Genomic DNA, 16,648 nt, shown 5'->3' on the forward strand with positions numbered 1-16,648 from the left:
GAACCATGATCCTCTGGTTCACAGGCCTGCACTCAATCCACTGAGCTACACCAGCCAGGGCAAATTTGGGTGATTTTCATGCAGGCTGTGAGCACAATAGCTGTTCATATTTGGGAGAAATAGCTGGTGAACATGGAAGTCAGAACATGCCATTTACCCTTGAGGGACCTTTATTATTCAGGAAGAGAAGGGGCAGCTGGAAGCCACCAGTGCCATCATCACAAGCTGGCAGCCCTCAGGCTCAAGACCCTAGAAGAGCTGTTTTATTTGGCCTTCACATTAACATCTCCAAATGCCAAAGAATGAATTAGCCATCTATGTAGAAGTAGGCAAACAAAACACATGTTTAAAAAGGATAATATTTCATTCATTAAATAAAGCTAATAGCTCTTTCTAGTTTGGTATCAATATAGAAGGTATGTGAGTAATGGGTTAGCTGGGAGTTAAGTGACTGTGGAGACTCTATTTTCAGTCTCTGCCTGTATTTTTGAATTAATATACACAGTGGGTGATTCAGCAAAAGGATTTAAAAATAAATTCTTTATAGGAAGATCCCATCAACTTGATATCGTCATGATTCATACAGCAGAGACCCATAATAACTCTCTTTTGTCTTTACCTTTGGAAAATAAAAGATGCCATTGCTTTAAATTCAGCTTATCTGTGGAGTCATCGTGTGTGGGGTCTGTCCAGAAAAAGCCCAGCCAAAATTAATATAATGGGAGCAGTTTGCATGACATCAGAGTAACCTGGCAGCCAAGGAGAGTGGACTGGAATGCATATGCGTGAACAATGACGACTTCACTGTACTAGTCAATGAGGGCAGTAGATGCCATTGTGTGAGTATGTGTATTGTATAGCCGTCACATTCCACATAACCGAGTCTCCATCAAATTTTGTGTTAAGCTTGAACATTCCTCCATGGAAACTATTCTCATGATTCAGAAGGCCACAGCGGTGGGTAACTGGCGATTGGCAGCTTCGTGACGACAGCGTGCCCACTCATGCATCACATCTTCTGCAGAGTTTCTTGGTGAAACGTCAAATCAACCAGGTGACTCAGCCCTGCTACAGCCCAGATTTCTGACTTCTGGCTTTTCCCGAAACTAAAATCACCCTTGAAAGGGAAGAGATTTCGGACTGTTCATCAAGTTCAAAAAATCACAATGGGGCAGCTGTTGGCGATTGGGAGAACTTGTGTGAGGTCCCAAGATGCCTACTTTGAAGGAGACTGAGGCATCATTGTCCTATGTACAATGTTTCTTGTATCTTCTATCTTCTGCAATAAATGTCTCTATTTTGCATAGTACATGGCTGGATACCTTCTGGACACACCTTGTGTATCAACAGATATAGTTTGATTCAGACACTATTTAAGAGAATAAAAGCCAGAAAAAAATTGACTATTTCTTTAAAAATTGTAATATAAAACTTGTATTGACAAGCTAAAGTAAAAGTATCTTAAAGAGTTGGTAGATGACAGATGATGAACTTATAAAGCTCAGTTATGAAAAATCAATATGTAATAAGTGGGTAGTTATTAAAGGCTTGCTCCTTTTTTACAGGGTGCTGTTAGAATGAAATAAAATGCTATTTGGGACCTGGTCACATTTGGAAACTGTATGGGCACTCAAGATAGTTGGTGAATATGTAGATAAGATGCAAAGTTGCATATTTTACTGTTGAAAAGTCTATGTTAGGTGCTTCTGACATTGGCTACAGATGGTACTAAACACCCAGATGGGAAGACTTACGGTATAAAATGTGTTCAATTCTTTTATTTGTTTTCTCTGAGAAGTCGAACTCCCCAGGAAGTTGACTGTGGGTAATACTGTATCTCTTCTAGCTGTAGGAAATAAAAGCACAGAAACATAATTGGATTTCTCTGGGAGCTCCTGGAGCCAGCAGGCACTGGGACCCAAGCTCAGGTGTCTTGTCCAAGCATCTTTCATTAATTTGGTCACATATTTTTCCTATATCAGATTTGATTTCTACTCACAGGTGGCAACAAAAAAAAAACTTTATGAACTCTAAAGATGTTAACCTAAACCCTATGGAAGAGAAGACTAAATAAGTGAGATAATTACATCTAGTAACACCTTTTACCTCAGAAATATATATTTTTTCTTTGGAGTGTGTGAAAATGTATCTTTATATGGAAGTTTTTACTGTCGCCTATTAGTAGGCTTTGACAAAACCTCAGGAAGAGAGAATGCCTATCATTCTTCCCAGGGATGTTATATTGGTGGTTTTGTGTTCATCGTGTTTTGGGCCATAAAAAAGTCTAAACTTTATTTACCTCCATCAGCTGTTGACTTCTCAGAGCATGGAGAACACAGCACCAGTCACGCAGAAAGGACCTGTTTGTCTAGTGAGAGTTCAGATATGAATTGGAGCCAGTGGCCCATTAGACACCTCCTTTTGTTGTTTAAAGCACAGCCCAGCTTTTCGAAATCATTGGTAGTGCAGGCTGTTGCAACGGACCCAAGGAGCAGAATCCTTGCACCTCCAGAGATACAGGCAAGGTCGGCAAGTTGTGACCCACTGTGTTCTCATTCTGTCCTATTGGAAAGTCTTGCCTAGAGTGTAATTAGGAATCAGGAAATCAAGAAATAGCCAAATTTACTTTTTGGCACGCACACACACATGTGTGTGTATGTGTTTGTGTGATTTTCCAATTTTTAGTAGTATTGTAATATTTTTTGGGAAATAATTGTCTTTTAAGAGAAAAAGTTGCTTGCTTAAACATTTGCAAATGCTTTCCACAAGAAAGCATTTCATTTTTTGGCTCTAAAGAAATTATAACCACTTTTTACTTATACTACAGTAAGTGAAAAAGAAAATATCTCTGTAATCATGCCACAGTAGGACAGTGTGCCCACCATGAGTTTAAAGTCTCATTGTGAGATGCAATTCATTATGAGATATAGTGATTTTTAATTTACTCTTTAAAAGGCAGGGCCCTGGCTGGTGTAGCTCAGTGGATTGAGTGCGGGCCTGTGAACCAGACGATCGCGGTTCGATTCCCAGTCAGGGCACATGCCTGGGTTGCAGTTTCCAGCAGGGGACCCACGAGAGGCAACCATACATTGATATTTCTCTCCTTCTTTCCTTCCCTTCCCCTCTAAAGATACACAAATAAAATCTTTTTAAAAAGGGGCAGGGCTACATTTTAATTTAGAAGGTGTTTCTATAAAAAATTCTAGAATATCTTTAGTAACCAATTAAGGGAGATTTTTGTCTTAAGAGTTTGTGTGTTTGATGAGAGTTGCTTATAAATGTTCTAAATTATTTTTCTTATTCTAGTTTTTAGTTCCCCCATACTGTATTAATGGTACTTTCTGTGGGGGAAAAAAGTTTCAGTAAATGTTGCCTTTGTTCTCCCTTTTTGTTGTCTACTATAATATAATTTTGCAAGTGTTTACTTGTCTGAGTAGCCACCATCTAGCAAACATTACGTTCGTTAATGGATGTGATTATAGGTGCCTTGAGTCATTGTCAACAAAAGAAACTGTCCATACAGAATATTATTTTACTGCTTATTTTTCGAAAAGAGAAACTCTTGGCATGAAATTGAGATTAAAAAAGAGGCTGTGTGTGTTTGGGGGGTGTGAAAAAGGTGGGGGGGTGAGGAAATTTGTAGAAAGTGGGTTTGAATGATTGTAGCGTGAGGGAGTAGACATTTTAGTCATCCCGAACCCCAACAAAGCTTTGAACCTGTGGGTACTTCTGTGATGAAATACAGTGAAATTGCTAACGTTGAAAATAACAATATAAACTGTCAATACAAATTACCCTTTCAACACATATCTTTACCCACCAAATGTTTTAATGGAAGATTTTGACAGTCTAAATAGTAATGTTTTAAGCTACCTCTTGGGACAGAAATTTTACCCTTGTTCACCTTTTGTCCACCTTAGAGAACAACAAAGACTGGAGACGTTTTTATAGAGCTGAGACTTGTGGCAAGAAAAATTAATATGTGATGCATACTGATTCTATGCCAGCCACTGTTATCAGCATTTCTAATAAAACCCATTTAATCTTTACAACAACCCTATCAGGTAGAGATTAGTATACTCATTTTTTATATTTAAATAGATGTGTATAAATTTTAATAAATAATAAGTCAATACTTAAAAATAGATTTACATTATTACAGATAATGGAATAATATAAAGAACATATAAGGTTTAACCAACCAAATACACCAGGGTTGAACTGAGATATGAGTGACAGCAGATTGTCGTCACAGTATATTTTTTCAACCACTGCACTATATTGCCCTGGAGTCTGATGCCTGGGTTCCCAAAGAAGTGAAGGCTGATTGAACTAGAAGATTTGATATAGGCAGCTTCTCTATTTTAGAGGCAGCATGATGTTGTAGGTAGGCACTGTACCAAACTTAAGAATTTCAGGTCCAAGTTTCTGATGTAACTTTCATAAATTGTGTGACTTCGATCAAGTTACTGATCTTTTAGACCGTACTTTCTACATTTGCAAAATGGCGTAGGTACCTCCATTCCTGGAAATCTTTGATTCGGTTAGCCGTAGGAATCGAGTCAGAAAGGTGGAGGGAAGGCAGTGGTACCAGGGATGCAAGTATTTGTATGGCTGTAAGGGTGATTCTGGCAAGATATGCTCAATTCATTACTGAGAAACGCCATCTACATTCTGGCTGATTTTAACAAGGGTGGAGCCTGTAGGTAACTGGCGGGAATTATCTCAGACCCTTACATCAAATTTCATAAAAATGTTCCTAATTCTACTGTAACCTCTCAATAGCTCAGCTCCTGTTGGCACAAGGCCATGGGTATATCACCTTTATAATGACATGCAATCCATCCATTTCCAGAGCACCCTCAGTTTATCTTCAGTCAAAAGTTATCTAAAAATTAAGAGGCAAAGGCATTTCTAACACTATTGCATTATCAACACCACAATTTTAGAAAATGACCACAGAAATACTTTAAAGAATTAATGAAATTGTAAAAGGTGATTTTACAAATACAAAAAAAAAACATTGGTGATAGGAAACTCAGTTCATTAATATGTGGAAAGTTTAATATTTTCCACATATTTTTATATTTAGGACCACAGATTTAAAAGAAAACTTGCCAAATAGTTTGTGACAGTGGCTAAAATCTTGAACAGATGTGAGTTGTTATTAAACTTGGTGCTTAAAGTTGCATTATAACCGCTCCATATTTTTGTGTTGATTCAGGCACACCCTTTGTGGAATTTAAAGAAGACCCGGGTGTTAGCCAATCAACTTCTTTAGTTCCATCAGTTATGTCTTAGGAAATGGGCTCAAAGAGATGGAATTTTATTCTCCATATTAGCCATATTTTAAAAAAACAAAGCCCAGAGTAGGTCATCTGCAAGAGATGATACAATAGTGACTATATTAATGATGTACAGAGATACTATGGTAGGCACTTTGTTTTAGATGAAGTGCCATTGGATAATGTATTTGCTTATAGCAAGCATTTATTAAATTCCTATTATTTGGTAGCAGCATTGAGAATATAAAACTCAGTCCTTCTCCTCAATTCATTTATAGCATGATATATATTTTAATAGTAAAGTAACTAGCTAAATCCATCTATTTATTCCTATTTACCTGAGGAGTACTGATAGAAAACCCTGACATTTCAGTGTACCCCTCTCCCAAATCCACAGAGGTGATCGTTACAATTGTCATAACACAGAGGAAACTCCTGCCTTGGAGAGGTTGGGTGAAACCACTCAGGGCTGCCACACCAGGTCGGCCCCAGAGCGGGATGCCAGCCCTACCCAGCCTGGCACCGAGGCCCTCGCTGTTTCCGGGCATCCACAGGGCATGATTTCCTTTGATCACAGCCACACACGATCCTCTTTCAGCCACCTGTGACAGCCTGACAGGTTTATTTTTGGAGGTTTCAACCCAGTGATTCCATAGGGAAGCACATTCTCAACTTACAGCGAAGAACTGGTAGAAAGAGATCACCCCAGTGTGAAATGGGATGCACGGAGCTTGTTTTCTTGATTTCTTCCTGCTCAACTGTGTGTGTGGCCATGTTTGTTATGGTGTTTTAAGTGCCTTCATTGGGCTATGATAACTTTTTTTTTTCTCTCTCTCTTTCAGGTATGGAAAAATTGTATCTACAAAGGCAATTCTTGACAAAAACACAAATCAGTGCAAAGGTATGTGTGAGGGCCTCTGTACCCTTAGCTCTGGCCTGTGCTGTTCAGTTGCTAGCTCCTCCCAGGTGGAGGTCCAGGCACCGGAGGCACAGTGATGACAAAGTACAGTACGTGGCAAACCTCTATAATAATGCCAAGGCTTTCGTGACTTGCATTTCTAGTAACATTGCTCATTAATTTTTTTCATTAACAAACAAAATGAAAATCACAAATTAGAACAAGTACCGAATTGCTTCAACATAAAACTAAATTGCCTCTTAACAACTTTGGGTTGTCCGGTTTGAATGAAATCATCAGTGATGCAAATTGATTTCCTATATAAAAATGAGGAACTCTGGGAAAAAACTTACCCATGCAAAACACATTGTAATTTATCTGTTCTTTAAGGCTTTAGCGACATAGGTTGACTCGGAATGAATCTACTGATAGGCCCACTGTGTCTAAGCTTTAGCTGTAAATGCCTCACGGGATCTCAAAGTTGGTATCTTGTTAAGGCTTTTTTTTAGAGGAGCAGAAATATTTCTGAAGTATTTTACTATGCCTGTGGCTCATGTTTCTTCATGTCTTGGAATCCAATACTCTTTTAAGGGCCGCATTATATTATTTGTGAAATCTATATGGTCTCTCTTACATGACTCAGTCCTTACTGGAAAATTGGAATGCTTCTTTCAGCACATTATTTGTCATCCTATGAGTCTGACAAAAAGAAGTAGGGTGAGCCAGGATTGTTCTAAACACTGCCTCTATTTCATATATAAATAGAATGTGCACAAGTTTTAGGAATAAACACTCATACACTGCCAATTTACCCAAGCCTACCTGGGTAGTGGTAGTCAGATTTAATTCAGCCATTTAAAAATACACTTCATGTTTCTTATAAACTTATAAATGCACCAAGTATTCAGGTACTACAAGAAAAAAAATAAGACATGGTTCCTGTCATCGGAAAGTTCAATTTCTCGTTGAAAATAATCAAGAAAACCAAGAAACTAATACTAAAAAAAAATGAGTAGGATCAGTATATGAGCCCGATATATGTGAGAGTGTAACAGAGGCGTCTATGAGAGAGGTATCCATAAAATACTGTGGGGAGAGACTACGGAGACCGCTTTGGGGGGAGTTACATTTATAAAGCCAAAGCACAGTGATAGGCTTAAGAAAGGTTGATATTTAAGAGAAAGAATTTCAGAATGTGATTGATCAGACCCACATAACTAGAAAAGGAAAATGCACAGGTGAGGATATTGGTAGAAGAAATGGAAGGGGTCAAGATTTGGGGGGCTTTAAAAAAGTTATCCTAAATATTTGGAACTTAATTCTGTACGAACAGAATAAGGGGTTCTGTATGAACCCCTTAATACTTTTTCTTAGTAGACATGCTAGGATCCTATGGTGTTTCAGAACAGGTATTTTGGGAAAGATAAGTGAACTCAGATTACAAAGGAGAGAAACTGGAGGCAGGAAAAGAGCAATGCAGATTTGAAATCAATATATCAAGAGGAAAATGAGGAAAGTCACCCAAGCACTGTTAGGGAAATAGAAAGGAGGGTTACTGTGAGTGTTTGCAAAGGTAGAATGGAATATTCTCTATCAAGGGGAAATACAAAGGTGACAAAGGGATGCATAAAATGAAGCCTACCTGTTGAGCTTTCATGATTGGGAAAGATGGCTGTGCCATCACTGAGGTTACAAGGAGGTTACGGCAGTGAAGGGGAGTCCAAGGAACTGGTGGGACAAGGCATTGAAACAACCACCCAATACTGATGTATTGAAGTACTCAAGAATTGAAGCAGGAGTAATATTGGAAAAAGTGGCTGATCCAGAAGGTGTTTGTGCAGAAATCGGAGGAATGATGCTAGCGGTCTATAGACAACGGAGAAAATGAAGATTCGTTGGTTATAAAATTTTATGAGATGAAATTCCAGGTTGGAGATTTTAGGTAGGAAGGAAACCATATGGAGTAAAGAGCAAGGGGGGCGCCCACTCACAGCTCCAGGGGGAGAGGGATGTTAGAGAAAAAACAAACAAAAAACCACTTGAGAGAGCCGCAAGGAAATTGTGTCCTCCAGGTGTTGGGCAAAAGATCAAAAACATGCAAATTAAAGCAGTTTGCAGTGATAGTTCATAGCCTCTCCAGGAGCAAGCATTGTGGTGTGCAGGCCATCCAATGCCAGTTTCTTTGAAACTGGTTCCCCCATCCTTCTTTATATCATGCTAAATTGGGAGAGCCTTTTAAAATGTAAGTGTGGAGAGAAAAATGAAAGGCAGACTATTTATACTATTGATACTAGTAACTCCATTGAGGATGTTGTCCCAAGTACTTTACTCAAACATATTGTTTTAAGTGTGTATATATGCACACGCTTAGCCCTTTGTTATTCTCTCTATTGTGGCAAATACAAGACATGTCCCAAGTCTAGCTGATAGAATGCATGCAACTCTCATATAACCATTACAGTGACGCTCAAGAGGATTAAACTGTGTCTACTATGAAGATGGTTATTGTAGGTTAGATAAATATAGAAGAATATAAATAGTCAGAACAATAAATATGGAGTTATGTAAGTATTTGAGAGTCATATTTGCTTATGAGCATGTCTGTGGTGGAGCCAGACTCTGGTTAGAACACTGTCTTGCCATCTAGTAGCTGTGTGACCTATGCTAAATCATTCAACTTCATTGGGTGCCTCAGTTTCCCCATCTATATAATGATAACAATATATGTGAGTAATACTGATGTAGATGAATAATAATATAGATGAATAATATTGATGAGTGAATGAGGTAATACATGGATGATGTTCAACAATACCTCGTGTTGTATGTAGCATAAAATACTGGCAACAGTAAGCCAAATGATAATGCTTGTGTTGAGGTGACAGGAATATGGATGATAGATTATTTTGAACTTTATATTTCTCCAAAACTGTTACTGTTTTCTTTTCAAGGAAAAAAATAGCAAAACGGTTCTCAGAAAAACTGAGCTGGTTTCAACTTAATTTGTATTTTGGTTGTTCTGTCTGTGAAACCTGAGTTTCTTTGTCACATGTTATTTACTTATTTATTTGTCAGTGTAGAATTTATCACAGTGTAAAGTAGTATCAGGTGAAAATAACAATGACTTAGGGAGAATGTTACCTTTGATTCTTTAATTAATAGGCAGTAGTGGAGTTCGCCTTGACCTTTGCTTTCTGTAGGAAAGAATAAAAGGGCGTGTGAGGTGGCTTTTTCAAACAGAATCGCTGAGAGCGTCAAGGCTGTAATTAGAGAACACAAATTGGATTTGGTCTTTTCCTAGACACTTGCTTCTGAATCGTTTGCAACTTTGCCTCCAGCCTGAGACTAAGCAGTCAAAACTAAATATTATGGAGACAGACTTTATTAATTTTGTTTCTAAAGAAGTGGCATGAATTCAGTTTTTCATCAACTGCTGAACATGTGGCATATTATATGCAAGTTAGTGTTTAGTGAATATGAGAAAGTCCATGGACTAGTCTCCTTGGGGATGAAAAGAGAAAGCACGAAATTAACCTTGCTATGTTTACTGTCCTCTGGACTCTCACTCTATCTCAGCATCTAAGATAAAGGCTTTTGTTGTGTCCTGTATCCTACCCACACTTGTTTCCAGCATATTAAATATTTTATAGGGTTCTATTACTATTATTATTCTATGTTAATTTTGAGAAATCTTTGTAATAAATGGAAAAGTGTATGTTTGGGGAGTTATACAGCTGCAAATTTTTCCTCAAAAGTGTTTTGTAGTTATAGAGAGGGTGTGACCAAAAGAGGTTTACAGGTATGAATGCATGAAACAGAGTTTTTTCTTTTTAAAGAATACATTATATTGATTATAACATTACAGTTATTGTTCCATTCCCCCCTTCATTCTCCTCCACCCTACATGCCCCCTCCCCCATCATTCCTCTCCTTTAGTTTATGACCATGTGTCTCAAGTTCATTAGATTCTATATTTCCCATACTATTCTTGCCCTCCTCCCTATCTATTTTCTACCTACTGTCTATGCTATTTTCTGTACCTTCTCCCCCCTTCTCCTCCTCCCACTCCCCTGTTGCTAACCCTCCATGTGTTCTTCATTTCTATGGTTCCACTCCTGATCTAGCTGTCCTCTTGGTTTGCTTTTGTTTTAGGTGTGGTTGTTAATAACTGTGTGTTTGCTGTCCTTTCACTGTTCATATTTTTCATCTTCTTTTTCTTATATAAGTCCCTTTAGCATTTCATATAATAAGGGCTTGGTGATGATGAACTCCTTGAACTTGACCTTATCTGAGAAGCACTTTATCTGTCCTTCCATTCTAAATGAAAGTTTTGCTGGATAAAGCAATCTTGGCTGTAGGTCTTTGGATTTCATGACTTGGAATACTTCTTTCCAGCCCCTTCTTGCCTGTAAGGTCTCTTTTGAGAAATCCGCTGACAGTCTGATGGGTACTCCTTTGTAGGTGACTGTCCCCTTATCTCTTGCTGCTTCTAGGATTCTCTCCTTCATTTTAGTCTTGGCTAATGTAATTATGATGTGCCTTGGTGTGTTCCTTCTTGGGTCCAAGTTCTTTGGGACTCTCTGAGCTTCCTGGATTTCCTGGAAGTCTATTTCCTTTGCCAGACTGGGGAAGTTCTCCTTTATTATTTGTTCAAATATGTTTTCCACTCGTGGCTGTTTCTTTCCCCCTTCTCGTACCCCTATAATTCGGATGTTGGAACGCTTAAAGATGTCCTGGAGGTTAATAAGCCTTTCCTCATTTTTTTGAATGCTTGTTTTTTTATTCTTTTCTGGTTGGATGTTTTGTTCTTCCTTCTGGTCCACTCCATTGACTTGAGTCCCAGTTTCCTTTCCATCACTATTGGTTTCCTGTGCATCTCCCTTCATTTCAATTAGTTTAGCCTTCATATGTTCCTCTAATTTGTGACTATAATCAACCAGTTCTGTGAGCATCATGATCACCAGTGTCTTGAATTATGCATCTGAGAAGTTTGCTATTTCCTGGTCACTTAGAGTTATTGGCTCTAGGGCTTTGAGTTCTTCATGAGCCATATTTTGGACTGTTTGTGCCTGTTATGTATGAGGAGCGGAGCCCTAGGTGTTCACCAGGGCAGGGCAACTCAGTCGCTGAGTTGTGACGCTATACGTGGGGGCGGGGTCAAAGGAAATCAATGGCGGGCCTCCTCTGGTGCCTCCCGCTGGGCCGCGCTGTCTTCTGTGCGTGCGACTGTGCAACCATGCTCAGCCTGCCCCACACCCTTACTGGGGCCGAGATGCTACCCTGGCTGCCTGTGCGCCTGGGTTGCCTGGGTCACCTGGGTCTGGGGATCCTTCCTGCCTGACCCCACTCCGCTGCTGGCTCCGCCCCTCTTACCGTACTGGTTGAAAGGTTCGTTGTTGTCGAACTTTCGTATAGTTCAGTTTTCTGTTCTTTGGCTGCGTCTTTGTTTACTAAACCTTTGTTGTACTCAAACTTGGTTGCGGGAGAAGGCACAGTGTTTCCACCTACGTCTCCATCTTGGCGGAAGTCCTGAGTTTTTTCTTATATTATTATTATGTATTAATTATTGTATTACTTTCCATATGACAAACTATTAACCTACTTTTGCCACACCCTGTATCTACTCAGTATTGGCTTGTGATTGCTGTTAATATACATAACAGGCAAAAGTAACACTATCCACAAACATTAGATATAATAGGTAGCCTTGCTTTTCTAAACATGTATTTATATTTGACTGCATTTAATACCATAACCTACCTCTCTAACTCTTTTGCAGAAATTACTTTATTGGGAAAACATTTAAACTAATTTTTATAAAGTTTGATAGAGTTTAAATAAAATGCTAGGGTTATATTGCTTTCACCCATTATCTGAATATTGCTTTTAATGAACCCATGCCTTATAACTCAACAGAAATCCCTTTTGCCTTTATATTCCTTAGTTTAAAAATCAGACTTTTATTAATACACATAATGTGGGCTCTTCTTACCGCACTAGGTTCAGTCAGGCATTTCTCCCAAGACTCACCTTCTCCGGAAGTCCTCAGTAGACTCTTCCTATCCCGTCTAAACTCATCACAACACCGCTGCCTTCGAGGGCTGTCTGGGGGTAAAGACTCCGTGCTACCTTACCCCTCCCTCAGGCTGCTGTGATTAGTTTGTGTCCTTTGTTTAGATGATAAACAACTCAGGAATCTGGTGGGGGGGCGGGTACTGGCGAGGTATGGAGGAAACAGAATGGTTCAGACTGGTTATTCTAAGTCCAAAGGCTTTTTTGCTTCCCAGGGGTGATTTGATGTCTCATCAATGAAAAGATCAAATGAGACTGGTATATATCTTACAGGCCTGTAGATCACCAAGGGTACCGAAGACAGACATGCACTCATGTTTTCCAGAGTCCCTTAAAGCAAACATTTATAACTGAGGATGTTTATTTATCAATGTAGAATTATACTTTGTATTGGTTTAAAGTAATCATTTTCACTTATCCATGATTTGTTAAAAGATTTTATTTTTTTATTTTTAGAGAAAGGGGGAGGGAAGGAGAAGGAGAGGGAGAGAAACATCAATGTGTGGTTGCCTCTTTCCCTCCCACAACTGGGGACCTAACCCACAACCCAGGCATGTGCCCTGACTAAGAATAGAACCAGTGACTCTTTGGTTCGCAGGCTGGCACTCAGTCCACTGAGCCACACCAGCCAGGGCACTTACCCATGATTTTATAAATATATTGGAAATTACATACAGTAATATACAGGGTCTGGCACAAATAATGCTACTTTTTATTATAAAATCTTTTATTACAAAATCATAAGCATGTAATTCTGTAACATAACAATACACTCAAGCACAGAATATGACATTGTAGGTAAAATGTTCAAATTAAAAGTATAAATTATTACACTCATATTATTATCCTTAACCATACTCAAGCAGGCATTACTTCTGCTGAATGCTGTCTATTTAAATGATATGTGAAATATTATAATGTGACAAATATAATATGGGTATGTTCAGTTTTTAAAAAATTATATAGAATTGCAATAGCATAATAAATATCCTTTCAAATACATACAGGATTTCAAAAAGGAAGATTTTTTTAAAAAAAAAACCCACTTCAAGTATTTTCCAATTGAAATCTGTACCAAGAAAGTTTCCAAATAATAATTTTTCTTGGACAAATTAGAAAACATCTCTAAACATGTTTTCTTAGCTGACAAATAAAGTTATTTATACCTATGATTAAAAAAAATTTTCAAAATTACATGGGACCATGTTTGTACCCAATAATATGTCTGGCATATACATCAGGTACATTTTTCTGTGGCTGTGAACTTGGATTTCTTTTCATAGGAACCATATTTTATAGAGCTGCTATGCATCTTTTATAATTAAATGCAGTTCTGAGTACATGTAAATGTTTAAGGAATGTGTATTTCATAAATTGGCATGTGTTTATTGAGACTGGCTTTGATAATATCAAAAAGTATAAGTACTTAAAGAATGTTTCCTTCACACATTTTGGTGTTGACTTTGTGATAGCCCTAAGGATTTTCTGAAGGCCTGTAAACCTGATGTCTTTGAGGAAAAGCACATTCTGTCTCTGTAGCAGGTGGTGGAATTCACTGTAACTGAATTGGATAGGTTCTGAAAACCAAATGCTTCTTTGTTCACCCTTTGTTATACTGTTTACTCTGTTGCTTCGTAAGTTCAAAGGCAAAAAGAAAACAATAAACCTAACAGGTTTTGCTTCCTTAGTGTTTGAAACCATAGTACAAGTATGTTTTGTTTAAGGTGTAGTGAACTGTCATTTGATTTAAAGGCTACCATTGTTCTTACTGACTTATTAGTTATTTACCTTGCTATTAAAATAGCTAGTTTTTCTTTAATTTAGTAAATAAATGAGAAGTTCAGAGTATGACAGAGAACAACTTATGCACATAACTAAAAAAACAAAAACAAAAAAACCCCCAAATCCCAAAACTATAAAGAACGACATTGAATTTGAATGATGAATATATTGTTTGTGATGGTTCTTTAAGTGGCTGTAAGTGGGGTCAAATGTCTCTTTTGCTAGAAAATATTGGTGGTATAAAATCCCTATATCATATGATATTTTTAAAAACTGGTGTGGTTTCCTCCCTGCTGTGGAGTAAGAGAACACAACAAGGACTGCCTTTAATTTGTATAACATCAGTTAAGAAACGGGCAGTTTATTTAAATTGCTTGGCATCCAGATAGGCCTACTGGTCATTCTGCTCACATCAGCCGGAGTTGGAAAAATCTGTACTCACAAAGCATTTTTGGACACCTCTAAGGCAATTTTAAAGCTACAATTTGTCTTTTTAATTTCTTTTTACATTTTTAATTAAGTGTATTAGTTTCAGGTATATCATATAATGATTCTACATTTATACACCTTGCAACATGATCACCGCACTGTCACTTGTAACTATGAAAACATTACAATATCATTTTAATAATCTCATCACAAAAGGACAAGTATTGTGTGATTCTACTTATATGAGGTACCTAATAGAGTAATCAAATTCACACAGACAAATGACAGAACGGTGTTTGTCAGGGCTGGGGGTTTGGGGGTTTGGGGGATAGGAAGCTAGTGTTTAATGGATACAAATTTTCGGTTTTGGGAAAATGAAGACCTTCCGGAGATGGGTGGTGATGGTGGTTGCATAACTGTGTGAATGTATTAAATGCCACTGAGCTATACACTCAATTGTTACAATGATACATTTTATGTTGTTTTATCACAAGAAAAAGTGAACCAACAAATTCATCCAAAAATAAGTGTAATAATAGAAAAAAATAAAGATGCAATTGTTCTCCAGAAGAAATAAGAAAAAGCTTAAGCTGCAGATGTCCCAGCTGTTGAGGTTCTCAGGGCGTGTCCACTCTGGGATAGCAGGAGCCAAAGCAGCAGATTTTAGGGAAGTAACTGTTAGTGAAGGCACTAGGCTCTGGGTTTGATGGCGATGTGAAAAATAAACACAGTTGATAGCCTACTAAATGAAATCAAGTGGCAAAATCCCTAGAGAAATATACTATAAGGCACCTTGGAATTTATGTCTTTAGGGCACTTTTGTTACAATAGATGATTAAAGTGAAAATTGTAGTTCTTTTATTGAAGGAATGACTGAAAGAAGCAGACTCCTTTTTCTTTTCTGAAAAAGAGAATTGTGTGAGGCAGAATTTAAAGCTTCATTTAAAACAAACTATTAAACCACTGTACTTACAAAGTTTCTCAAGGGTTCTTGAGCTATTTTTGAGTTCAAGGGCTTAAAGTTCAGAAAAACTCTCATTTCATATGATATAAAGAAATTATAGCCCTGGCTGGTGCAGACCAGTGGTTGAGTGCCAGCCTGTGAACCAAAGGGTCACTGGTTCTATGCCCAGTCAGGGTACATGCCTGGGTTGTAGGCCAGGTCCCCGATTGCGGGTGCACAAGAGGCAACCACACATTGATGTGTCTGTCTCTCCCTCTCTTCCCCTCTCTAAAAAGTAAATAGATAAAATCTTTTAAAAAGAGAAATTAGGGGCTTATACTTTTCATAGAGAAACAGGTGATAAAATTGAGAATGATTTGATTAGAGGAAAATGTTAAATTTTTATTTTGTAAATATCATAGTGTAATGTATACAACATGATGATGTGGCATACATACACCTGGTAAATGCGTCCTGCAGTCAGGCTGGTTAACTTGTCATCTCCTCACGTGGGTACCATTTCTGTATGTGTGACGAGAGAACCTGAAATCTACTCTCTTAGAAAGTTTCTGGTATTCAGTGCTGTATTATGAACTGATTATTGTGCAACGTATTAGATTTCTAAACATACTCATCCTACGTAGGTAACAGCAACATTGTACCCTTAAATCAACAACTCATTTATCCTGTTGTTTTTTTTTGGCCTGTGGCAATCACCTTTTTACTCTCTGCTCCTATACATTTAAATTTTTGTAGTGCGTATGTACATGATATCATGCAATCTTTCTTTTTCTTTCTGCGTCTGACTTATTCGACTTTGCACAATGCCCTCTAGGTTCATCCATGCTCTTAAGGATGTCAGGATCTCATTTTTTCAGGCTGAATAATATTCTAGAGTGCGTGAGTGTGTACACAGTTGCTCTATCCATTTATCCCTCAAGGGCCACTTGTGTATGGGCCACTGGGGATAGTGCTGCGATGAATGAGGGAGTGCAGGCATATCTCTGATTTCATTCCCTTTGGGGATGCACCTGGAAGGTGCATTCCTGATTATACAGTGGTTTTATTTTCAGTTTTTGCATAATGGCTGTATCAAATTATATTCTTATCAGTGGTATAAAAGGCGGGTTCCTTATCTCTACATTCCTGCCGGCAATGCTCTCTGTCTGTCTGTCTGTCTGTCTCTCTCTCTCTCTCCAGCAGCCATCCTAACAGGTGTGAGGTATGAGGTGATATCTC

At 38.1% G+C, this 16,648-nt stretch overlaps 1 protein-coding gene across 6 annotated transcripts in view; it reads left to right on the plus strand.

Moving 5' to 3' along the window:
* Positions 1–16,648, plus strand: part of RBMS3 (RNA binding motif single stranded interacting protein 3) — a 480,675-nt gene that overhangs the window by 44,558 nt on the left and 419,469 nt on the right. For all 6 annotated transcript variants that reach the window (XM_037070856.1, XM_037070857.1, XM_037070858.1 and 3 more), the window contains exon 2: positions 6,128–6,186. In XM_037070856.1, the coding sequence (XP_036926751.1) occupies positions 6,128–6,186 (59 nt within the window). The remainder of the gene's footprint in view (positions 1–6,127; positions 6,187–16,648) is intronic.

Source organism: Sturnira hondurensis, unplaced genomic scaffold, assembly GCF_014824575.4.
Source record: "Sturnira hondurensis isolate 20B ecotype Veracruz unplaced genomic scaffold, ASM1482457v3 Scaffold0019006, whole genome shotgun sequence".
Taxonomy (NCBI): Eukaryota; Metazoa; Chordata; class Mammalia; order Chiroptera; family Phyllostomidae; genus Sturnira; species Sturnira hondurensis.